This window comes from Lepisma saccharinum, chromosome 30, assembly GCF_977018435.1.
Source record: "Lepisma saccharinum chromosome 30, izLepSacc3.1, whole genome shotgun sequence".
Taxonomy (NCBI): domain Eukaryota; kingdom Metazoa; phylum Arthropoda; class Insecta; order Zygentoma; family Lepismatidae; genus Lepisma; species Lepisma saccharinum.
Window position 1 is genome coordinate 9,207,999 of NC_139258.1, and position 24,212 is coordinate 9,232,210.

The 24,212-nt window shown below is 38.7% G+C and overlaps 1 protein-coding gene across 1 annotated transcript in view; it reads left to right on the top strand.

Moving 5' to 3' along the window:
* The window catches only part of LOC145982070 (uncharacterized), a 40,555-nt gene that overhangs the window by 11,118 nt on the left and 5,225 nt on the right, over positions 1 to 24,212 (top strand). The window contains exons 5-8 of the mRNA XM_083115663.1: positions 6,405 to 6,506; positions 8,169 to 8,244; positions 10,604 to 10,668; positions 18,087 to 18,310. Coding sequence (XP_082971789.1) covers positions 6,405 to 6,506; positions 8,169 to 8,244; positions 10,604 to 10,668; positions 18,087 to 18,310 — 467 coding nt within the window. The remainder of the gene's footprint in view (positions 1 to 6,404; positions 6,507 to 8,168; positions 8,245 to 10,603; positions 10,669 to 18,086; positions 18,311 to 24,212) is intronic.

Genomic DNA, 24,212 nt, shown 5'->3' on the forward strand with positions numbered 1-24,212 from the left:
TTTTCTGGACTGTGTGCGTCCTCCCCTCTGTCCCGCTAACAATGCACGTGCTTTCAACGCTGAATGAATGTCGTTGTTTAACATATGGTCGGTGTAATAGAATGTAGATTGCGAAATATGGTAGTCATGCATTGTACATACCTGAGATTGCATGTTATACTAATTAGTTTGCTCTAGCCATTACTAATTGTAAATTGTGTAATCAAAACAGTGTTAATTGAATGAAAAATCTTCTATAACTTCAAATGTAGCGTGATTTTTGTGGGACATATATAGTTGAAAATACGTTGAACTGCTATTCTTACTTTTTTCAATTAAATATGAAGTTACAAGGGAAGAGGAGTAAATCTCCAATCAGTATAAAAATTTTATTGTGAACACCCGTACGTGAACTGCATGCGATGCCACTGCCCTTGATGATCTTCACTTTCTTCCATCAGTCCTAGTGCATTCCTTTGTTCTTGGTGCTCTTCAGTTTCTTCCATCAGCCCTAGTGCTTTCCTTTGACCAAACCCTGATGCTGGCCCTTGATGCTCTTCAGTTTCTTCCATCAGTCCTAGTGCATTCCTATGTTGTTGGTGCTCTTCAGTTTCTTCCATCAGTCCCAGTGCTTTCCTTTGACCAAACCCTGATGCTGGCCTTTGCCCTTCATGCTCTTCAGTTTCTTCCATCAGTCCTAGTGCTTACCTTTGACCAAACCCTGATGCTGGCCTTTGCCCTTGATGCTCTTCAGTTTCTTCCATCAGTCCTAGTGCATTCCTTTGTTCTTGGTGCTCTTCAGTTTCTTCCATCAGTCCCAGTGCTTTCCTTTGACCAAACCCTGATGCTGGCCTTTGCCCTTGATGCTCTTCAGTTTCTTCCATCAGTCCTAGTGCATTCCTTTGTTCTTGGTGCTCTTCAGTTTCTTCCATCAGTCCCAGTGCTTTCCTTTGACCAAACCCTGATGCTGGCCTTTGCCCATGATGCTCTTCAGTTTCTTCCATCAGTCCTAGTGCTTTCCTATGTTGTTGGTGCTCTTCAGTTTCTTCCATCAGTCCCAGTGCTTTCCTTTGACCAAACCCTGATGCTGGCCTTTGCCCTTGATGCTCTTCAGTTTCTTCCATCAGTCCTAGTGCATTCCTTTGTTCTTGGTGCTCTTCAGTTTCTTCCATCAGTCCCAGTGCTTTCCTTTGACCAAACCCTGATGCTGGCCTTTGCCCTTGATGCTCTTCAGTTTCTTCCATCAGTCCTAGTGCATTCCTTTGTTCTTGGTGCTCTTCAGTTTCTTCCATCAGTCCCAGTGCTTTCCTTTGACCAAACCCTGATGCTGGCCTTTGCCCTTTATGCTCTTCAGTTTCTTGCTTGGTGCTCTTCAGTTTCTTCCATCAGTCCCAGTGCTTTCCTTTGACCAAACCCTGATACTGGCCTTTGCCCATGATGCTCTTCAGTTTCTTCCATCAGTCCTAGTGCTTTCCTATGTTTTTGGTGCTCTTCAGTTTCTTCCATCAGTCCTAGTGCTTAGTTTTGACCAAATCCTGATGCTCGCTTTTGTCCTTGATGCTCTTCAGTTTCTTCCATCAGTCCTATTGCTTGCTTTTGACCAAATCCTGATGCTGGCCTTTGCCCTTGATGCTCTTTAGTTTCTTCCATCAGTCCTTGTGCATTCCTATGTTCTTGGTGCTCTTCAGTTTGTTCCATCAATCCTAGTGCATTCCTTTGTTCTTGGTGCTCTTCAGTTTCTTCCATCAGTCCTAGTGCTTTCCTTTGACCAAATCCTGATGCTGGCCTTTGCCCATGATGCTCTTCAGTTTCTTCCATCAGTCCTAGTGCTTTCCTTTGACCAAATCCTGATGCTCGCCTTTGTCCTTGATGCTCTTCAGTTTCTTCCATCAGTCCTATTGCTTGCCTTTGACCAAATCCTGATGCTGGCCTTTGCCCTTGATGCTCTTGAGTTTCTTCCATCAGTCCTAGTGCATTCCTATGTTGTTGGTGCTCTTCAGTTTCTTCCATCAGTCCCAGTGCTTTCCTTTGACCAAACCCTGATGCTGGCCTTTGCCCATGATGCTCTTCAGTTTCTTCCATCAGTCCTAGTGCTTTCCTATGTTGTTGGTGCTCTTCAGTTTCTTCCATCAGTCCCAGTGCTTTCCTTTGACCAAACCCTGATGCTGGCCTTTGCCTTTGATGCTCTTCAGTTTCTTCCATCAGTCCTAGTTAATTCCTTTGTTCTTGGTGCTCTTCAGTTTCTTCCATCAGTCCCAGTGCTTTCCTTTGACCAAACCCTGATGCTGGCCTTTGCCCTTGATGCTCTTCAGTTTCTTTCATCAGTCCTAGTGCTTTCCTATGTTGTTGGTGCTCTTCAGTTTCTTCCATCAGTCCCAGTGCTTTCCTTTGACCAAACCCTGATGCTGGCTTTTGCCCATGATGCTCTTCAGTTTCTTCCATCAGTCCTAGTGCTTTCCTATGTTTTTGGTGCTCTTCAGTTTCTTCCATCAGTCCTAGTGCTTTCCTTTGACCAAATCCTGATGCTCGCCTTTGTCCTTGATGCTCTTCAGTTTCTTCCATCAGTCCTAATGCTTGCCTTTGACCAAATCCTAATGCTGGGCTTTGCCCTTGATGCTCTTCAGTTTCTTCCATCAGTCCTTGTGCATTCCTATGTTCTTGGTGCTCTTCCGTTTGTTCCATCAATCCTAGTGCATTCCTTTGTTCTTGGTGCTCTTCAGTTTCTTCCATCAGTCCTAGTGCTTTCCTTTGACCAAATCCTGATGCTGGTCTTTGCCCTTGATGCACTTTAGTTTCTTCTATCAGTCCTAGTGCATTCCTTTGTTCTTGGTGCTCTTCAGTTTCTTCCATTAGTCTTAGTCCTTTCCTTTGTTCTTGGTGCTCTTCAGTTTCTTCCATCAGTCTTAGTCCTTTCCTTTGTTCTTGGTGCTCTTCAGTTTCTTCCATCAGTCCTAGTGCTTTCCTTTGACCAAATCCTGATGCTGGCTGGCCTTTGTCCTTGATGCTCTTCAGTTTCTGTCATCAGTCCTAGTGCTTTCCTTTGACCAAATCCTGATGCTGGCCTTTGTCCTTGATGCTCTTCAGTTTCTTCCATCAGTCCTATTGCTTGCCTTTGACCAAATCCTGATGCTGGCCTTTGCCCTTGATGCTCTTCAGTTTCTTCCATCAGTCCTTGTGCATTCCTATGTTCTTGGTGCTCTTCAGTTTGTTCCATCAATCCTAGTGCATTCCTTTGTTCTTGGTGCTCTTCAGTTTCTTCCATCAGTTATAGTGCCTTCCTTTGAACATACAGTAGATCATCGTTTATCTGCATGTCAATTATCTGCACACTAAAAAAAGCAAGAGCGGCAAGAGAAAAAAAGACGATCAAATCTATTCCAAAGAAAATTGATTATTTTTCTGCATAAATAACACGTGTGTTTTCTGATGTCTTTTGTTTCTTTTACTGTATACGTATGTAGTACTGTGTACTATACGTGCTTTTCTTTGTTAAATAGACACATGTTTGATTATCAGTAAAAATCTTTATCCGCATAACCTTTGGGCCCAATTAATGCAGATAAACGACGTTCTACTGTATCCTGATGCTAACCTTTGTATGTGATGCTCTCTGGATTCTTTATGCGGTCCTGAAGCTGGCCTTTGTCCTTGATGCTTCTTGGATTCTTGCTTTTGTGTTCTTCCATCAGTCATGATGCTTGCTGGGTACTTCCCCAATGTTGTTTCCGATTTCTTCCTGTTATATTTGTACCTCTTCCCAAACAGCCCTGTAATTAATTGAAGTCTTAAATTACATCTCAGAGCTACAAATTGACGAAATTGTACTAATGTTAATAAAGTACTGGTGTAAATTCTGCCAGTTGTGTATAAATATGAAATAATGACTGGCAAATATTCCTAGTAAAATTGCGTGATTCGTCTGTCCACAATTAATGTATGTGACTGCAGTGCATTTTTCATTAGGAGAAAGTAACTGTAAATTATGAGATTTTCTTTAGAAAGCCAGATGTACATAAATTGGTGCTCTTCAGTTTCTTCCATCAGTCCTATTGCTTGCCTTTGACCAAATCCTGATGCTGGTCTTTGCCTTAGATGGTCTTCAGTTTCTTCCATCAGTCCTAGTGCTTTCCTTTCACCAAACCTGATGCTGGCCTTTGCCCTTGATGCTCTTCAGTTTCTTCCATCAGTCCTAGTGCTTACGTTTGACCAAATCCTGATGCTGGCCTTTGTCCTTGATGCTCTTCAGTTTCTTCCATCAGTCCTATTGCTTGCCCTGGACCAAATCCTGATGCTGGTCTTTAACCCTTGATGCTCTTTAGTTTCTTCCATCAGTCCTAGTGCATTCCTTTGTTCTTGGTGCTCTTCAGTTTCTTCCATCAGTCCTATTGCTTGCCTTTGACCAAATCCTGATGCTGGTCTTTGCCTTAGATGGTCTTCAGTTTCTTCCATCAGTCCTAGTGCATTCCTTTGTTCTTGGTGCTCTTCAGTTTCTTCAATCAGTCCTATTGCTTGCCTTTGACCAAATCCTGATGCTGGTCTTTGCCTTAGATGCTCTTCAGTTTCTTCCATCAGTGCTATTGCTTGCCTTTGACCAAATGGCAGACTCATGTACTCAATAGAAACATCATACTTGTAAACTATTGGTAATTGTACCAAAAACTGACACAGTGATATGCCAATAACAAATTCAATTTTCCTACAAACAAACTTTGAACCTTAATCTATCCAATGATGTGTGGATTATTTTTCTGTCGTGTATTGTTAGTTTGAAATAACATTTTGAAATCTGCTCCTTTTTTTTTGACTAACCCTATACAGACAGTTTGTCCTTATTCACTGACTCATCAATACACAGCCCAAACCCCTGAACCTAGAAACCTGAAAGTTTAGGAATGTCTTGTGGTGTAAGTACCCACTAAGAAGGGAGTTTTCAAAATTCAACCCCTATCCTAGACACATGAAGATACTTAATTATAAACAAAATTGCTCAACAGCTTGCACTGTGTGTATGATAAAGGCTGTTCCGTATAGACGCCGAATTAGAAAATTAAATAAAAAAAGGGAAAATATCATGAAAATAGGGTTAATTTCTCATATCGGACAAACGGCTGAAATTTGCTAGTTCATTTAATTTCAATATTCGTACTTACGTATTCTGCATTGAGAGACATTGCTGAAGGTGGCATTTAGCTTATTTCACGGAAATAAGCTCTATTTGCAACATATCGAGTAAGTTTTCTTCGTTTCTTTTTGCCTTCGGTAACACGCAAAATGGCGGTCACAGTTTCACTACCGTACTTGGCATGCAGTGTTTCCACCCCACTGCACCCAAAAATACCTACGTAGCCCCACAAACCATTGACGCATAGCCCCACAAACCATTCATGCATAGCCCTAGGAACCATTTCCGGTAAGGTTAGGTTAGGTAGGGTCACATAAAGGTTACAATAGTTAAAAATTGGTTTTGAAAAAATATGTGAAGCCCCACACACCATTCTCGCATAGCCCCACGAACCATTAACACATAGCCCCACAAACCATTTGCAGAAACGTACCTTATTCAGTTACAAAAACACGTGTTTGGAAACACTGACATGGATTGACCGGGATTATGTCATCACACACAGGCTACATCCACCTGGAAGTAAATGGATGCAAGAGCTTTCGTGCATCGGTCACACATTTATATCGAAAAATTCAATGAACGATGCGAGAAAACACTTCCCCGAACTTCCACAAGTATAAAGAAACTGCATTCGGTAATTAACTTCTCCTGTAAATTAAAAAAAATCCATTTGTCCGATATGAAAAATTTACCGAAAATAGTTATATTTCACATACATGTAAGCAGTAACGTCTCCCAGTTGCGTATGAAAGACAATGTCAGGCATATGTCCACCTCTACCGAGTCTGCATGCATTTATACGCTCCACAAAATTATTGATAACCCTCTCGCAGATGTCTGTCCCGATGCCTCCAATCACTTGTATGATTTCCGCCTTCAGTTCCAAAAGTGTTCGTGGTTTGTTGGCAGACTAATGTTGAAGGAATAAAACACCTAACGAGTCACAAACCTCCATAAGAAGAAATCACATGGTGTAAGATCACATGAGAACACGTTGCTCAATCGTAAACTGTTCCATATCGTAACCACAACAAACGAGTCAACAATTGAGGCTACATTAATCGGCATGACAACAGATACCAACGTTGGTAAGAACAGCTCTGCCAACCTCGAAACAAAACAATAGCACTCGATTCAAATTCCGTGTCCTATAGGGAACACCCTTTACATGTTGACAGGCAAAGCCAAGGGCAGGTCACTAGTTACTTGTAGTTACAATTGTATGTGTGATATTTCCATTTAGAGTCTTTGTTTAGCTGTATCTTGGTTAAATCAATTCACCTTTCTTCATTTTCAACAGGCACAATCACTGTACATGCTTGAAAAGTCAACAAAAAAGAAGCTTATAGTCAAGGATGGAAAAATTGTTGGTCGTATGAAAGCACAAAGAAAGGACAAAGGTGTAAGTATTACATTGTTGCTTCTTCTTGTTATTAAATTGCCATGTGACCTAAACTTTCAGCAATCGTATAATTTCTTCCTTTTTATTAAAAATTCACAGCCAAAATCTTAGTTAAAATGGATTCGTTAGCAATTGACAATTTTTGAACATTAACTCATGGCATGTACACTTTTTTATAGTGAGTTTTTTAACGTTACATATAAGCACATTTCTATCATGCATCTGTTTGGCTTGTAATTTCAAAAATTTCAGGCTCAGGCAGGGTGCGAAATTTCTGGTCGCCAGGCCGCCATTGGCGACCAAAAGCTTTGGGCTGGCGACTAAAAATTTCGTTGTTTCAAATGTGTGTCAAACACGCTTCAAGACTTCACCTCTTGAGAGAATCGGCAGAAGTTATAGAAGAAATTCTAAAACTGAGTGATATCCACACTATTAGGTGGTTAGCCAGCAAAGAACGTGCAATAAGAGCTCTCTTGCAATCATGGAAAGCGGTTGTGACCCATCTTGAACAGGTGGCCCATAGAAGAGACAATGATGGCGCTAAAGCTAAGGATTTGCTGAAAAGTTTGAAGCAATTTAAATTTGTTAAGCTTCTGTCCTTCCTTTTGGATTTCTACGGGCAATTGAACCCTTTAAGCGTGGCACTACAAAATACGAATATTTTGATTTCATCTCTGAAAATAAGAATTGAACACTGTATTTCAGTTTTGGCTGACCTGGAATGTTGGACCAAGCGAAAAAGATTTCTTGGACCATGTATCCATTTCAGGGAAGATCAGGGATGTTCAAGAGTTTCAGACTGTTAGAGGAAACTTAATTAACAATGCGAATGTGTACATCACAGAAACATTGCCGTCTATGTCAACAGATGCGATTGCATCTCTGCATGTTTTCGACACCTTGGGTTGGCCTCCCAAAGAAAATATTCTTCAGTTTGGGATAGAAGAAATAAAGAAGCTCTACATATACTTGAACTCGAGCCTTTATAATGAGAAAATGTTCTGTCAGCAGAGTGGATAGAATACAAACTTTTGTTTCCTTTGCAGCTTTGAATCAGACGTAGGGGAAGATCCACAGTGCGGAGTGTTCAGGAAGATTCCCCAATTTGCTCCAGATTTTGATATTTTGTGCTGTTCTACCAATGAGCACAGCCTCATGTGGGGGAGGTTTGAACTGTCACAACAGACTCAAGACTACTTACAGGAACTCTCTGAAGTCTGAGACACTGGATGATTTGCTCAGAGTTTTCCTAAACGGACCCCCCCCCCCCCATCCTCCCTGTCAGAGTTTGACCCAGCAGCTGCGATTGATAAGTGGTACTTCAGTGCAGAACGACAGCGCTACACAAACATTAATATTTAATAATTGCTCATATTTTTATTATTTATCAATATAAAATAGTGGCGACCAAAGATTTTAGTCCGGCGACTGACTTCAAACTTGAAATTTCTTGCCCTGGCTCAGGTATACGTTGTTTTATATATAAATGCCACACACAAAAAAATCATTAATTAAAAGTTTAGAGTACATCCTCAATTTTGCAAGTAGAAATAAATTTGAAAATAAGTTCAGAAGCTAATGACTTATTTTTATAACATATGTATATTATATAATTTAATTTATTTTTAATTTAAATTATTTGCATTCCTTAATTTTTTTCAGAAAACAAGATTCACTGCTTACATGTTATGGGCCAAAGAGGTGCGCCAGGAGATCCTAAGGTCAAATCCAGACATGGGTAAGCTTGTCTATTCTTCACTAGAGCAACTACTATAGTGATTTTTTTATATCTTTGTTGCAATCCTTTCCATTGTTGTTATTGTTGCCAGCTTGCTTTATTGTGATGATGGGGAAAGACTGATCATGTTCCTTGCATGCGTATTTCAAAATGTCTTAAATTTACAGTGAACTGTAAAATGACTAGACACCTGTTGCTGCAACGTAATGTATAAAATAAATTATGTTTTATATCAGCTGTGGAAGTAAAGTGCACTAAGCAAGAAAATGTAAAAAGATTTTAGTCCGGCGACTGACTTCAAACTTGAAATTTCTTGCCCTGGCTCAGGTATACGTTGTTTTATATATAAATGCCACACACAAAAAAATCATTAATTAAAAGTTTAGAGTACATCCTCTACATCATTTAGAGTACATCATTTCTTGCACTAAGCAAGAAAATGTAAAATCTACATTACATCCTTTTGTTATGAAAAACTCAACATGCTGACCAAGGCAGTAATTTATTTCATTATAAAACATAAACTAAACGTAACGTTTCAACCTTCTAGCCAGGTCTTCTTCAGACTCTGCACCAAGTACAAATGTAACAACATACAAAAACAGGACGATATACAGGGAGGTTATTTCAGTCGTTTAACATCAGACCGTCAGCCGTCGAGTGCCCCCTTCATGCAACAGTTCCCGGCAAATTGACTTGCAGGAAGTCCGTAACAGAAACCGCTTGCTTTGTAATGTTTCCACTTTTCCCAATTACAGTTACAATTACAATTGAAATAAGCACGTACCTTGTCGCAAGGATGCTGGAAAAGGTGTCCTCCCAAATACAAATATTTCTGGCACCTTATTTCTGACATCTAATCTTAGATTAGACATCGCTACTTTATCCTCAGTTGACAGAAAGGGAAGACAGCATCCCGGTGCATAAAGCAAACCGAAAGCGTAAAATGATATTTAAAAGTAATAATAATGATGATCACTAACCTCCTGTGTTATAAGAAATGTTGAAAATGACCTCATTCAACAGCAATACAACACGTTTCTTAGGTTCAAGAGATCCTGTCTCTCGTAATTGCCTGACCACTTTTCTGCAAGAATTCGTTTTCACGTAATTATCGTATACATAAAAACTCTTTGTTCAAGACTATATTTGTTTAGCGGCATAACTAATGAATGAATAACAATTAACACACAATAAAGAACTAGCACTAGAACTCAATAACACAGTATAAAAAACACGCGTACTAATAAACGCAAACAGAAGTGAGCTCGAAAGTACGGTACACTCACTACGTCTGGTAGCCGACAGTGTTGCTAATCATTTTTCGGTAATGTCCCTACGCCAAGTAAAGCGACTAGAAAAAACAACACCTCATGAGCATGCAAAACAGAAGATAAAATATACACATTTACTTACCAAATCTTTCTGCTCGGTGCTTGCACAATTAATGAAGGAGCGAATTTACAATACAGGACCCCTCCCCGTTTTTTGTAATATTTCGCATACTCACTAATTGAGGCCTCCTAATCACGATTTTGAAGTTAAAATTTGGGGGTCATGTGTAGAAATTGCAAAATAAGTGAAATTGAGTGGTCCGCGATCGGCACGATTGCTTATTATTTACCGGAAGATTTTGTGTTTCCAATACTTAAAAAACGAAATATACATTCCTGATATTACTACGACCCCAAATTTTAGTGATCATCATCATTATTATTACTTTTAAATATCATTTTACGCTTTCGGTTTGCTTTATGCGCCGGGATGCTGTCTTCCCTTTCTGTCAACTGAGGATAAAGTAGCGATGTCTAATCTAAGATTAGATGTCAGAAGTAAGGTGCCAGAAATATTTGTATTTGGGAGGACACCTTTTCCAGCATCCTTGCGACAAGGTACGTGCTTATTTCAATTGTAATTGTAACTGTAATTTTGAAAAGTGGAAACATTACAAAGCAAGCGGTTTCTGTTACGGACTTCCTGCAAGTCAATTTGCCGGGAACTGTTGCATGAAGGGGGCACTCGGCGGCCGACGGTCTGACGTTAAACGACTGAAATAACCTCCCTGTATATCGTCCTGTTTTTGTATGTTGTTACATTTGTACTTGGTACAGAGTCTGAAGAAGACCTTGCTAGAAGGTTGAAACATTACGTTTAGTTTATGTTTTATAATAAAATAAATTACTGCCTTGGTCAGCATATTGAGTTTTTCATATCATGGAAACAAGACTTAATGGTGTTATAATCCTTTTGTTAGTTACTATCAGTATGTGACTATCCAAACATTTGAAATAAATAAAATATTGCATATTTGTGTTATAGCTGTGCTTTGTTAATGATGATACATCTAACTGTATTTCAGATTTTGCCACTGTAAGCAAACGGTTGGGTGAATTGTGGGCTACTGTTCCCAACAATGAAAAATATGTAAGTACATGTTTTTGCTTGATAGTAGTTTTTCATACTCGTGTCAAACTGGTTCACCTTGTGTTCTGTTTTGCATAAAGACAGTGAAGAGAAAGATGTATCTACATCAGCATAATTCTCTGCATCTCAATTTTATTATTTTTACTGGTAACTTTTTTGTTGTGCTATAATTCTTCAAATATAGGTTATCTTAAGTGTCATTTTATGATCAGCGACATATGAGGGTTTCAGAGCACGAGTGTCATAATGCCATTCAAGACAGTTTTGAGAAAATGGCACATTTAGATAGCTTAAATATGGAGAAAACTAGTACTCACTTTTATCCGTGAAGCTGTTTTTTCTTTTTCGATTAATTTCAGTGGCCACTGCCACCATCCTCGTTGGAACTTGCTGTACTGTTGCTTGGTGTGCGTCTTTTGTTTGTAGTTCTCTGGCTGTCACTAGGTGCACTGTTGTTAACTGTGCATCTGACTCTGTGTCGTCTGCTATTTCCGGGTGATAACTGTTGTAGTAGGGGAATCCAAGTGTGGTGCGCTTGCCTGATATCGATGTTTAGTTCGTGCAGGAAGTGCATTTGATTTTGGTGTCTACGAGCATGTGGGCAGTGTGTTTGACTTCAACCTTTTGAATTTTATGGCTATTGTATTTGATATGTTTAGCAAGACCAGTAGTGGGTTGGGCTTTTTTCGCATGTGCTAGGTGCTGTTGGATTTTTAATTCACAGATCTGATGGACCTGCCGATGTAATGTGCCTTGCATTCACACTCTGCATCGTATACACCTGGGTTATCAAGGGGGGAGAGGAAGTACCATTTGTGTTTGTTCAGTTTATGACGATGTTGACTAAAGGAGCTGATAGCAGATTGCCCATCGTAAGTCCTTCGGATTGATTGTAGAATTTATCCTCAAACTGAAAGTAGTTATGTTTTAGACAAACTTCCAATAGCGTGGTTTTCTCTTGTACCTCTAGAACAGGGATCTGTTTGTTGTCAGCCATCTTTCAACTGAACGCAGTGGGGATTGAACTGTACATATCTACTATGTCAATGCTGGCTAATTTTTGCACTGTCAGCTTGCACTATTGAAGTCACCAGATTTTTAGCATCGGCACTTTTGCGGAACACATATGTTAACAACAGCGCAACTAGTGGCAGCCAGAGAACTACAAACAAAAGATGCACGCCAAGCAACAGTACAGCAAGTTCCAACGAGGATGGTGACAGTGGCCACTGAAATTAATCGAAAAAATAAACAGCTTCGCGGATAAAAGTGAGCACTAGTTTTCTCCGTATTTATATACTACTGCATCTCTCTTTTCCCAATTATGAATAGATAGCTTAGTACTATGATTAGGTGTTGAAGCAGAAACATAGTGCTGCCTCTATATGCAAGAATTTGAAACTTAGGAGATGAACTCCTCATTTATTAATTAATCACTTGTGAAATATACTAATTTAAGCAACAGACATATCTTTGCAAAGTGTCCTTGTAACCACAGTCATTTTATGTTAAAAAGTAATGAGTCATTCCATGCCAAATCAACACAGATATGTGCAATTTTTAACCTGACCATCTCCGATTTTCATGAAATTTGGGGAGTTGAAACTATGCATAGAACTTAGTAACTATGAAAATTTTTAGTCTCGTGCGTCTTGTAATTGTTAAATTATTCAAGGTCAAAGTTTGCAGAAATTGCCCTTTTTGAGCCCGCTTAGCTATACTAAATCTGCTGTAACTCCGCCACTATTTCATCTAGAAAGCTCAAATAAAGCTTATTGTACAGGGAATTGAACAAGCTTTCCAGTGATATATAACAAGCCTACCTTTGGATAAAAATATAATTTTGTCACGTGACCTTGACTTTTGACCTTGAATATCTCAAAACATGTCATCATCAAAAATCGTGAAAAAAATATATTTGGTCCCTCATACCATACTCTAAAACATACCAAAAAATCATTCTGGGACTGCAATGGGATCAGAAGATACAAAATAATATGTGTAACTATGTGACTGATAAAAGCCCCATTACATGAACTATGACGAGTCAAATGTCCCTTAACACTCCCTACAAAATGTGAAGGAGTTATCCTGGGTATAATTGGTCATAAAAGAAATAGGTTAGGCACAGGGAGATCCCTAGCCGTGTGTGTCAAACGCAGATCCGGCATATTGTTGACCGCCATATTGAATTCAACACAAAACTTTCAAAGGAAAGGGGGTGATGTGATATATCAAATCAGGCTATAGAATTTCACGAGAAATGAAGTGACGAAGGTTTATCCAACATATATTTAACCAGCAAAAATGTATTACTGCATGCTTGTAACCATTTTCTCCTTTTCGAGGTGTTAAAAACAAAGCATTGGAATGCTGCTCCTAACGTGTTAGGAACTCATCGAGATCACGCTGACATCTTGGGAGAGAAGGAAGTATACGCACATTGCATATGATTTTAATCAGCTACATTCACCAAATAGTTGAATAGTGAAGAATATTGGGAAAAGTATCTCAAACAATTACGTGACACTTCCTTTGTAATGAAAAATTCTTCATTGACGAGGCTAATTTTTATGTTCACGGTGAAATTAATAAAAATAATATGCAATACCTGTGATTTGTTCAGTCGAATGGTTGTTGCTGGTAAGCTAATTAACAGTTGGGCTGAAAAGTTCATAGGCTGACTCATAGATGGCGTTACTAGAATTAAATCCATGTGATTTTTACTTAGTACTAACCTTCAAAAGATACGTGTATAAATTTCACAGCTGCCGGATAATTAGTTCGTGAGATATAGCATTGTGAGTGAAGCAGCTTTTGTTATTGTGAAAAAATGGATAAAAAAGAATTTCGTGTGTTAATAAAGCATTGCTTTTTGGCGAAAAAAAATACTGTTGAAGCCAAGGCTTGGCTTGATAAACATTATTCGGACTCTGCACCAGGAAAATCAACCGTTGAGAAGTGGTTTGCTAAATTTAAACGAGGCGAAATGAGCATCGAAGACGATGCACGCAGTGGATGCCCCAAAGAGGCTGTTGCCGACGAAAACATCAAAAAAGTCCACAAAATAATTTTAAATGATCGTAAAGTGAAGTTGATCGAGATAGCTGAGACTTTAAAAATATCAAAGGAACGTGTTGGACATATTGTGCATGAATATTTGAACATGCGAAAGCTGTGTGCAAAATGGGTGCCGCGCGTGCTCACAATCGATCAAAAGCAACAACGTTTTGATGATTCGGAGCAATGTTTAGCGATATTCAACCGTAATAAACACGAATTTTTCCGTCGATATATTACAATGGATGAAACATGGCTCCATAACTACACTCCAGAGTCCAATCGACAGTCAGCCGAGTGGACTGCACGTGATGAACCGAATCCAAAGCGTGGAAAGACGCAACAGTCGGCTGGCAAGGTTATGGCATCAGTATTCTGGGATGTGCATGGTATTATATTCATCGATTACCTCAAAAAGGGCCAGACCATCGACAGCGATTATTACATAGCGTTGTTGGAGCGTTTAAAGGATGAAATCACGAAAAAACGGCCCCATTTGAAGAAGAAAAAAGTGCTGTTTCATCAAGACAATGCACCGTGTCACAAATCAATGAAAACGATGGCAAAATTATATGAATTAGACTACGAATTGCTTCCCCATCCTCCATATTTTCCAGATCTGGCCCCCAGTGACTTTTTCCTGTTTGCAGACCTTAAAAGAATGCTCGCTGGAAAGAAATTTAGCACTGATGAAGAGGTAATCGCCGAAACTGAGGCCTATTTTGAGGCTAAAGAGAAATCGTACTATAAAAATGGCATCGAAAAATTGTATGACCGCTATAATCGTTGTATCGCCCTCAAAGGCAACTATATTGAATAATAAAATCGAATTTTGTCAAAAAAATATTTTTTACTATGTTAGCCTACGAACTTTTCAGCCCAACTGTTATGTGGTATAATGTATGGCGAACGGAAATGGTTGGTCCATATTCAACAACGGAACCTTAAATGGTGAGGGCTTCTTGGATTTGTTAAGTGAACAGGTTTTTTCACCCTTGCTTACGGGATATGGCACTTTTCGAGAGTTTTGAAACAGGACAGAGTGTGACCACACTATGTGGACATTTTCGCAATTTCTTCATGGTAATTTTCTAGGTAGATTGATGGGCACACGGGGATCTATTAAAAGGCCTGCACATTCCCCATATCTAACATCTTAGGAGGACTTTTACCTTCAGAAACATTTGAAGAGAATGGTGCATGCACTAAAAGTCCCTGATATTGACCATCTGAGAGAAGGCATAGTTGCTGCTTGCGATGTTGTTGCACATGCTACATTGCCAAATTTTCTATGCGAGTGTGAGAGACGTCAACGAGTGTGCTCACAGGAACATTGACAACATTATAATATTTATTTTATATTTTCATTTTTAATAGTAATTTTATTAATAATGTATGTGTGTTTGTATAGCTTATAATAAAGCATAATATTGAAGTTATTAGGAAGAATAGAATAATTCTAAGTGAAAGATATGTGTATAACTTTTTGCTGGCGTAAGATATGTTGGATAAACCTTCGTCACTTCATTTCTCGTGAAATTCTAGCCTCATTTGATATATCACATCACCCCCTTTCCTTTGAAATTTTTGCGTTGAATTCAATATGGCGGTCAACAATATGCCGGACCTGCGCTTGACACACACGGCTAGGGATCTCCCTGTGCTTAACCTATTTCTTTCATGACCAATTATACCCAGGATAACTTCTTTGCATTTTGTACGGGGTGTTAAGGGACATTTGTCTCTTCATAGTTCATGTAATGGGGCTTTTATCAGTCACCTAGTTACACATATTATTTTGTATCTTCTGATCCCATTGCAGTCCCAGAATGATTTTTTGGTATGTTTTAGAGTATGGTATGAGGGACCAAATATATTTTTTTCACGATTTTTGGTGATGACATGTTTTGAGATATTCAAGGTCAAAAGTCAAGGTCACGTGACAAAATTATATTTTTATCCAAAGGTAGGCTTGTTATATATCACTGGAAAGCTTGTTCAATTCCCTGTACAATAAGCTTTATTTGAGCTTCCTAGGCAAAATAGGGGTGGAGTTACAGCAGATTTAGTATAGCTAAGCGGGCTCAAAAAGGGCAATTTCTGCTAACTTTGACCTTGAATAATTTAACAATTACAAGACGCACGAGACTAAAAATTTTCATAGTTACTAAGTTCCATGCATAGTTTCAACTCCCCAAATTTCATGAAAATCGGAGATGGTCAGGTCAAAGGCTGTGTTGATTTCGCATGAAATGACTCTAATATAAAAACTTCGTATGACAATTTGACAAAAATACGCATGTTTCCGTCAATAGCATATGATGATTTTAAAATGTAACAATGTATAAGGAATTGGAAAACAATCAGGATTGAACAACAATAGCTTAAGACATTTTCTGCGATGTCGGTTATAATGACCAAAACTGCGGCACACCATGTTGGTCATTATGATCGAAACATGTGGCTTGCACTTTCTTTTCGTAGTGTAATGTCAGTCATAAGTATAACAATGATGCACATAAGGCATGACCGACAAGTGCACATAAAAAGTGTTTTGGCTGTTCAATGTTTTACCTAAAAAAAAAGCTAAATTTGCCAATTTGCAAAAGTTTAAATAATCCACTTTGGCACAGGAGGAAGGAATTGGTTAAACCACTGTGGCAGGGAACGTGTTAATGAAATCCAGTAAACAGTGGAAGGGCAAAAATCAGTTGGTGCATTTAAATTAAAGACCTTCCAGTGCACTACTAATATAACAAGAAAAAGATAAGAAGAAAAAATAACATAAAGCACCGTAGCGTTGTTTTCTATTTGGTCATCCAGAAAATAAAGACCGTTTGGTTATACAAAATGAAAAACACAATATTTATTGAAAAAAAACAACAATTGTGTTACATACCTGAAGCTTCCTTCACTTCTCTACATAATCACCTCCTACATTTAAACATTTGTCGTATCTGGCCATGAGCTTCAGAATTCCCATGTTATGCTCTTCTGCCGCCAGTTCATTAAGTCAGATGGTCACTGCATTCTCCAACTCTTCATCACTTCCAAAACGTTTACCGCCTAGAAACTCTTTCAGCTTAGGGAAAAGGTGGAAATCGCTAGGAGCAAGGTCCAGACTATAGGGTGGATGATCAAAACTTTCCCATCCGAATTGATCCAGCAATTCTTGAGTTGCACCAGCAGTGTGAGGGCGCACAATTCCTCCAGAAAGCATTCCTCGCCTCCTGTTTTGGATGGCTCGCCGTAATTTTCTTAGAGTCTCACAATAACGATTTGCATTGATTGTAGTGCCTTTTGGCATGAAATCCACCAAAAGAACACCTTTACGATCCCAAAAGATGGTTGCCATGACTTAATGAACATGAGAATTCTGAAGCTCGTGCCCAGATACGACAAATGTTTAAATGTAGGAGGTGATTATGTAGAGAAGTGAAGGAAGCTTCAGGTATGTAACAGAATTGTTTTTTTTTTTTTCAATAAATATTGTGTTTTTCATTTTGTATAACCAAACGGTCTTTATTTTCTGGATGACCCTCGTATCTTTCAAGACTGGAGTCCGTAACTATTGCTTTGAAGTAGTTGCCCAATAATTCTCTCCTGGGGCAGAATGGTTACCACAGTGCATCACAATGCCAGTGATTCCAGTCTTGGCATTTTTTTGTGAGTGTCCATCATATTATTACTCATCATTATCTTCTTGGTTAGCCCCGGGTTCGATACCCGGTGGAGGCACATAGTGGTTCGGATCCCACTTTGAACTGTAGGTCCAGTCCCGAATAGTCTTATTGTGCACAAAGTGGACTTATAACAGCAAATCAATCAATCTTCTTGGTTAGCCAAAAATGGCAGAAAAGGAAAGTAAAATAAGCCCAACCAAACACAATTATCATCACAACACCAAAATTGTGGACCAAGTATCAGAACTGGCAACCCTTGCAAATTTAAACATACCAACTGACTTCTGATCTTCCATTTTTTACTGAATTTCTTTGCACTATTGGTGTTCCAATTCTGATTTTACCACAGCTGGTCGGCCACTTCTTATCTCATCATGCACATTTGTTTGACCCATTATCTCACACATGATACTCTATCCATAAACTTTACAAGTGGATTTCAACAGCTTTACAGTTCTTTGCTAGGAGAACTCTTAACACTGGGTGCTGCACCACAGCCGGATGTATACAAACTCATACTATACTGTTGCGAAACGTGGCACCATCACCCCATTACTTCCCATGACAGATGAGAATGATTTTTACTTTCCAGATAGCCCTCGTATATATATCTAATAGTGTAATGTTGTACAATGAATAAATGAAATTCCTATATATATATTTTTTTTTTTTCAGAACTGGAAGCGCCGTGCAAAACGACTTGCTACACAAGGTTTCAACCAAGATAGTTTAATAAGTACAATGCGATGGAAGGCTCCACCGTCAAGAACCAAGTTTTTAAATAAGTTTGGGAACCGCCCAGGTGAAAAGGGTGGCAGAATTCACGCGCAGCAAGTGGTTGGCGTGCTGCCTTCTCCCGTGCCTCCAGTAGTGACAACCACCATCGTCACAGAAACTAAGTAAGTACCATGTTTCTACTTAAAAATAAAACTTCCATGGATATGGTTCAAGTAATTTATGTAATAAGGGGATACAACTGAAATATCTCTGTAAACTGTAGGTGCCTATGGTGTTGTTATAAAGAGCAGGGCCACTGCTAGACGTGTGTGTGAACGTGCAGATCAATATTTGCTAATGTGTATTACAGCAATAACAGCAAACTACCATACAAATGTTGGTCATAAACAAATTGTTAAATTTTAGCATATTGCAAGGTCGATTGATTTAAATCTGTTTAAATCACATTAACTCTTTCGCTGCGGAATTCTCTGGCACACAATATCCCTTGGCTGCGTAATTAAATTTGAAAATATTTTTTTTTTATAAAAAAATAGTTTTCACAATTACATTGCATTATACAGGGAGGTTATTGCAGCATGACACCGCAAGAGCGTCGGCCGCTTGCCGGCCCAGTCATGCAACAGGTGCCGGCAAATTGCGTAACAGATAGCCCGTTACACAAACCGCTTGTTTTGTAATGTTTCCACTTTTCACAATTATAGTTACAATTACAACTTAAATAAGCACGTACCTTGTCGTAAGGATGCTGGAAAAGGTGTCCTCTAAAATACAAATATTTCTGGCACTTTATTTTTGACATGTAATCTTTCTTAGACACCGCGAGAGCGTCGGCCGCTTACCGGCCTTGTCATGCATCAGGTGCCGCCAAATTGCGTAACAGATAGTCCGTAACAGAAACAGCATCGCGGCGCATAAAGCAAACCGAAAGTGTAAAATTATATTTAAAACTAATAATAATGATGATCACTAACCTTCTGTGTTATAAATGATGTTGAAAATGACCTCCTTCAACACCAATACATTTCCGGCATCTGCGTATGAAATTCCTCTGAACATCCATAAGCTCCTCAGGTGTGATTCTGGCAATTTCTCTTCTTATATTTTCTTTTAAATCCTCTATTGTACGCGGGTTATTCTGATACACTTTGTTTTTTAATGTTCCCCATAAATAATAATCACAAGGAGTAAGATCGGGGCTACGAGAGGGCCACAACTCAGTACTGATAATTCTGTCCTCAAAAATCTCGGCAATAAAATTAAGTGATTCATAAGCAGTGTGAGCAGTAGCAGACTTCTGCTGAAAAAATGACTGCTGGCATTCAATGTCCGTTAATTGTTCAAAAAATGGTTGTAGTATGTCTCTTCGATACCTTTCACCATTGATAGTACCTTCATAAAAAATAGGCCCTATTATTCTGTGCGCATTCAAACCACACCACACACCAATTTTTGCAGGATGGAGCGGAACTTCATGCACAAGGTCAGGTTTTTCTGCGCTCCAATAGCGATTGTTTTGTGAAATAACTCGGCCATTCAATTCGAACCAAGCTTCGTCTGAAAATATGATTAATTCTGGATTTACTCTGCCAGCAATAATATTATCCAGCATCCAGTTACAGAATCGAACTCTAGTCGCGTGATCGCGCGGTTGCAATTCATGAACCACTGTAATTTTGTAGGGTTTTAATCTAAGTAATTTAGTGGCATTTCGTGCTGAGGATTTTGAAATGCCTGTTTCCTGAGCAAGCCGACGGAGGGATTTTTTTTGGAGTATGTTCAAGTCGTTCACCAATTTCGTCTAGCTTTTCTTCCGTAAGAACACGTCGTCTGGAAACACGTTTCTTAGGTTCAAGAGATCCTGTCTCTCGTAATCTTTTAACGAGGTTGTAAACAGTATGTCTGTCCGGAACAGGATTGCCAGGAAATTTTCTTGCGAATCGCCTGACTACTTTTCTGCAAGAGTTCGTTTTCACGTAAGTATCGTACATAAAAACTCTTTGTTCAAGACTATATTTGTTTGGCGGCATAACTAATGAATGAATAACAATTAACACACGATAAAGCACTAGCACTGAACAACACGAGTACTGATAAATGCAAACCGAAGTGAACACATCTAAACAACTGGTAGCCGACAGCTGTCGCATTCGCGTAGTATCGAGAGGCTTCTCGCGGCTTACCACTACTCCGATAAGCCGCTGACGCTCTTGCGACATCTGAGGAATTTCGCTTCTAGCGTCGGCTCTATAGACACTGGATGGACCAAATTTTGAGGGAAGCACAACAAAAGACTACTCTATGAGGATATGTAATGCTCCTGCCGCAACTTTGAAAAAAAAAAAAAAAAATGGAAATTACGACGTTCAGAAATTTTGCGTAATTACGGGGAAAATAGAACTTTGGGATTTGGCCCCCGTTTCCCCCTGGACTCACAATTGTCGGAATTTACATAAAATGTTGCTTTTTGTTCATTCTTACATTTAGAATTTAAATTTCTTAAAAAGATGCAGTTGTTGAGCAGTTATAGCCTTTTATATTCAGTTTATCCCATAGTAGCAAAAGGGGAAAAGTGCTTATTTCAAATGGCGCTCTCAGAAAGAAAAACGCACACAGTGTATGATCGCTACTTTACTTCAAAAATATTCACACGTTAAAATTAAGTGACACTGTTAAATAATTCGTTTATCTGCGCTTTCGTTTTGCATAATAATGTATACGTAACCTCCCCCCTCGAAAATCTTGGGCACGCCACTGACTCTAGTGTTCAAAAGGATTAATCTTGTGTTATCTGCAAAATAAGAGTCACGGTTTTGTTTATTCGAAGGCAAGACAAGAATGAAAAATTGAATCCTTTATGTTGGATGAGTCATTGCTGTCAGAAGCGATATGGGCAGAAATAAAGTGCCAGAAATATTTGTATTTTAGAGGACACCTTTTCCAACATCCTTGCGGCAAGGTACGTGCTTATTTAAGTTGTAATTGTAACTATAATTGTGAAAAGTGGAAACATTACAAAACAAGCGGTTTGTGTAACGGGCTATCTGTTACGCAATTTGCCGGCACCTGTTGCATGACTGGGCCGGCAAGCGGCCGACGCTCTTGCGGTGTCATGCTGCAATAACCTCCCTGTACATGAGCGAGAACTTACAAAAGTCATTCCTTGAACTGGAAAACCATTCTGTACTCCCTGGTGGTATGAAATTTTGAAAAAAAAAAAAAAATTTTAGAAACAATAATTTTACACAATTAAATTGCAAAATATGTTATAGAGAACTTACAAAAGTCAATCCTTGCACTGGAAAACCATTCTGTAGTCCCTGGTGGTATGATATTTTGAAATTTTGAAAAAAAAAATTAAAAAAATTAGAAAGTATAATTTTACAAAATTACATTGCAAAATATGTTGTAGAGAACTTGCAAAAGTCATTCATTGCACTGGCAAACCATTCTGTAGTCCCTGGTGGTATGATATTTTGAAAAATTTTGAAATTCCCGCACCTAGATCAATGCTGTTTTCCACTCTGCTTCATGATGTACGGCGGTACAAATTCTTCATCAGACACTACACAATCACTGTCACCACTTGAAGTCTCATAAAAACTGTCGCTATTATCGTCACAACTTAATTCACCTTCTGATTCTGAGTCGGCAAATAACAGTTGAGTAACATCATTATCAGACAAGTGTTGACGACTTGACGAAGCCATGTTGTTTACATTCGAACATGCATTTGAAACTGACAAGTCAGAGCACTCAACGCTCGTATGTCAAAGAATTCTAAACGGAGGCGTAATTAGCGACATCATATGGATAAAAACAATACTACAAGTTCAAATAGTTCAAAATACTATCAACAGATGTCAGAAGGCTACTAAAAGCGACGTACTTCGGAAATGTGACACCCGCAGCGAGTGGAAGTATGAACTCGCAATAATGCGACTTCCGCGGAGCAAGGCACCTGGTGTGCTGTGCATAAAAGTGACAACCGCAGCGAAAGAGTTAAATAAATAATTTATAGAATAATGTCCATAAGGATTTTGTAGATATCAGAATCACTTATGGTGAAAGTACATTAATCTTGTAATCATTTAATAGTGTTTATTAGGCTTTAAGAAAGGAAACAAAATACCGAGTGTCCGAATTGAAACGCCCTAATTTCAAATACTTATATTAAACATAATATACAGGCAAGAACATTGTGGTAGGTGGTATATGGTATAGCATAGCTGTGGAAATATTAAATTAATGAATAGTAAGGATTCGTTTATTTTGTATCGTTCCAGGGGGTGAATAGTGAAAATGACAACCAAAGCTGAAAAAGCTCAAACTGTGTGGTGGTACGCAGAATTGGGATCCATTATTGCAAGAAATCCGTTCGTACACAAAATTTGGGAGAGCAATCTCACGTGATGCCATCTAACTAACTAACTCCCTAGCCTTCTTAAACCCGAAGGTTCATGGCTGCAGCAACACAGGCCTTCCATCTTTCCCTATCTTGAGCAAGTTCTATATACTCTTTTCCATCCCTACCGATTTCCCTTAGGTCCATCTCAACGTTGTCCCTCCATCTTCGTCTTGGCCTTCCTACAGGTCTCTTAACATTAGGCTTCCCAACAAGAATCCTGTAAACTCCTCTTTCCTCTCCCATTCGTGCCACATGGCCTGCCCACCTAAGTCTTCTTGATTTAATTATTCGAATAATATCTGGACATGAATACAAATTATGTAGTTCTAAATTATGTAACCTTCTCCACTCACCTGGCTCCTCATCCCTTTTAGGTCCAAAGATTTTCCTAAGGATCTTATTTTCAAATACTCTCAATTTATGTTCCTCTTTCAATGTAAGGGACCAAGTTTCACACCCATATAATACTACAGGCAAAATTACTGTTTTGTATATTTTAACTTTTAGTTTCTTTGATATTAAACAAGAAGACAAAAGTTTATGAAGAGAGAAGTAACATGCATTTCCTGAATTAAGCCTACTTTTTATTTCCTCTTTAATATAATTTTCATTTGTTAATATTACTCCTAAGTATTTGAATTTGGAAACTGGTTCAAACGAGTTGTTATCAATAATTAGATTTTGATTATTACCTAACACTTGGTTTCGGCCTGTAAGCATATATTTAGTTTTCTCTTTGTTAACTTCCAAACCTATCTCTTTAGCAGTTTTGAAAAATATTTTAGCATTATTCTTAATTGTATTCACATCATCCCCCAGTAAGTCTACATCATCTGCATATGCTAACAACTGAGTCACACCATTTAATTTTAGTCCTTCTTTAGTTTCTCTTACCTTCCTTACAGCATATTCTAAGGCAAAATTAAAGAGCAATGGAGATAATGCATCTCCTTGTTTTAACCCATCATGAATTGTAAATTTGTCAGACATATTATTACCCACACGAATTTTACTTTCTGTTTCACTGGTGCATATTTTTATCATACTAACAAGCTTCTTAGGTATTCCAAATTCTACTAATATATTATATAATTTATCTCTTTTGACCGAATCATATGCTTTTTTGAAATCAATGAATAGCTGATGGACATTTTGATTATATTCCCACTTTTTTTCAAGTGTCTGTCTGATGTGAAAAATTTGATCTGTAGTTGATCTGTTACGTTTAAATCCACATTGATAATCACCTATAATTTCATTAGCATATGGGGTTAGTCTTGTTAAAAGAATGTTAGATAATATTTTATATGTTGTTGAGAGTAGAGAAATTCCACGGTAATTATTGCAGTTCATTTTATCACCTTTTTTAAACACAGGAACAATTATTGATTCTTTCCACTGTTGAGGGATTTCTTCTTTATTCCATATTAAACAAATGACACGTCACAACGTGACGCCATAAGAACGGATTTTTTGGGACTTCATGCAAATGCATCTGCAATGCGCTGAACGTTTTCCTCTGATGTTGGTGATCGGCTGCCACCATGCCTCTTAGCGACAGATCCTGTCTCTAGAAACGCTGCTTTCCACGCCTTGATCCTCTTGGCAACGGGAGGGTCTCTGTGATACTCTGCACGAAACCGTCGTTGAACTGC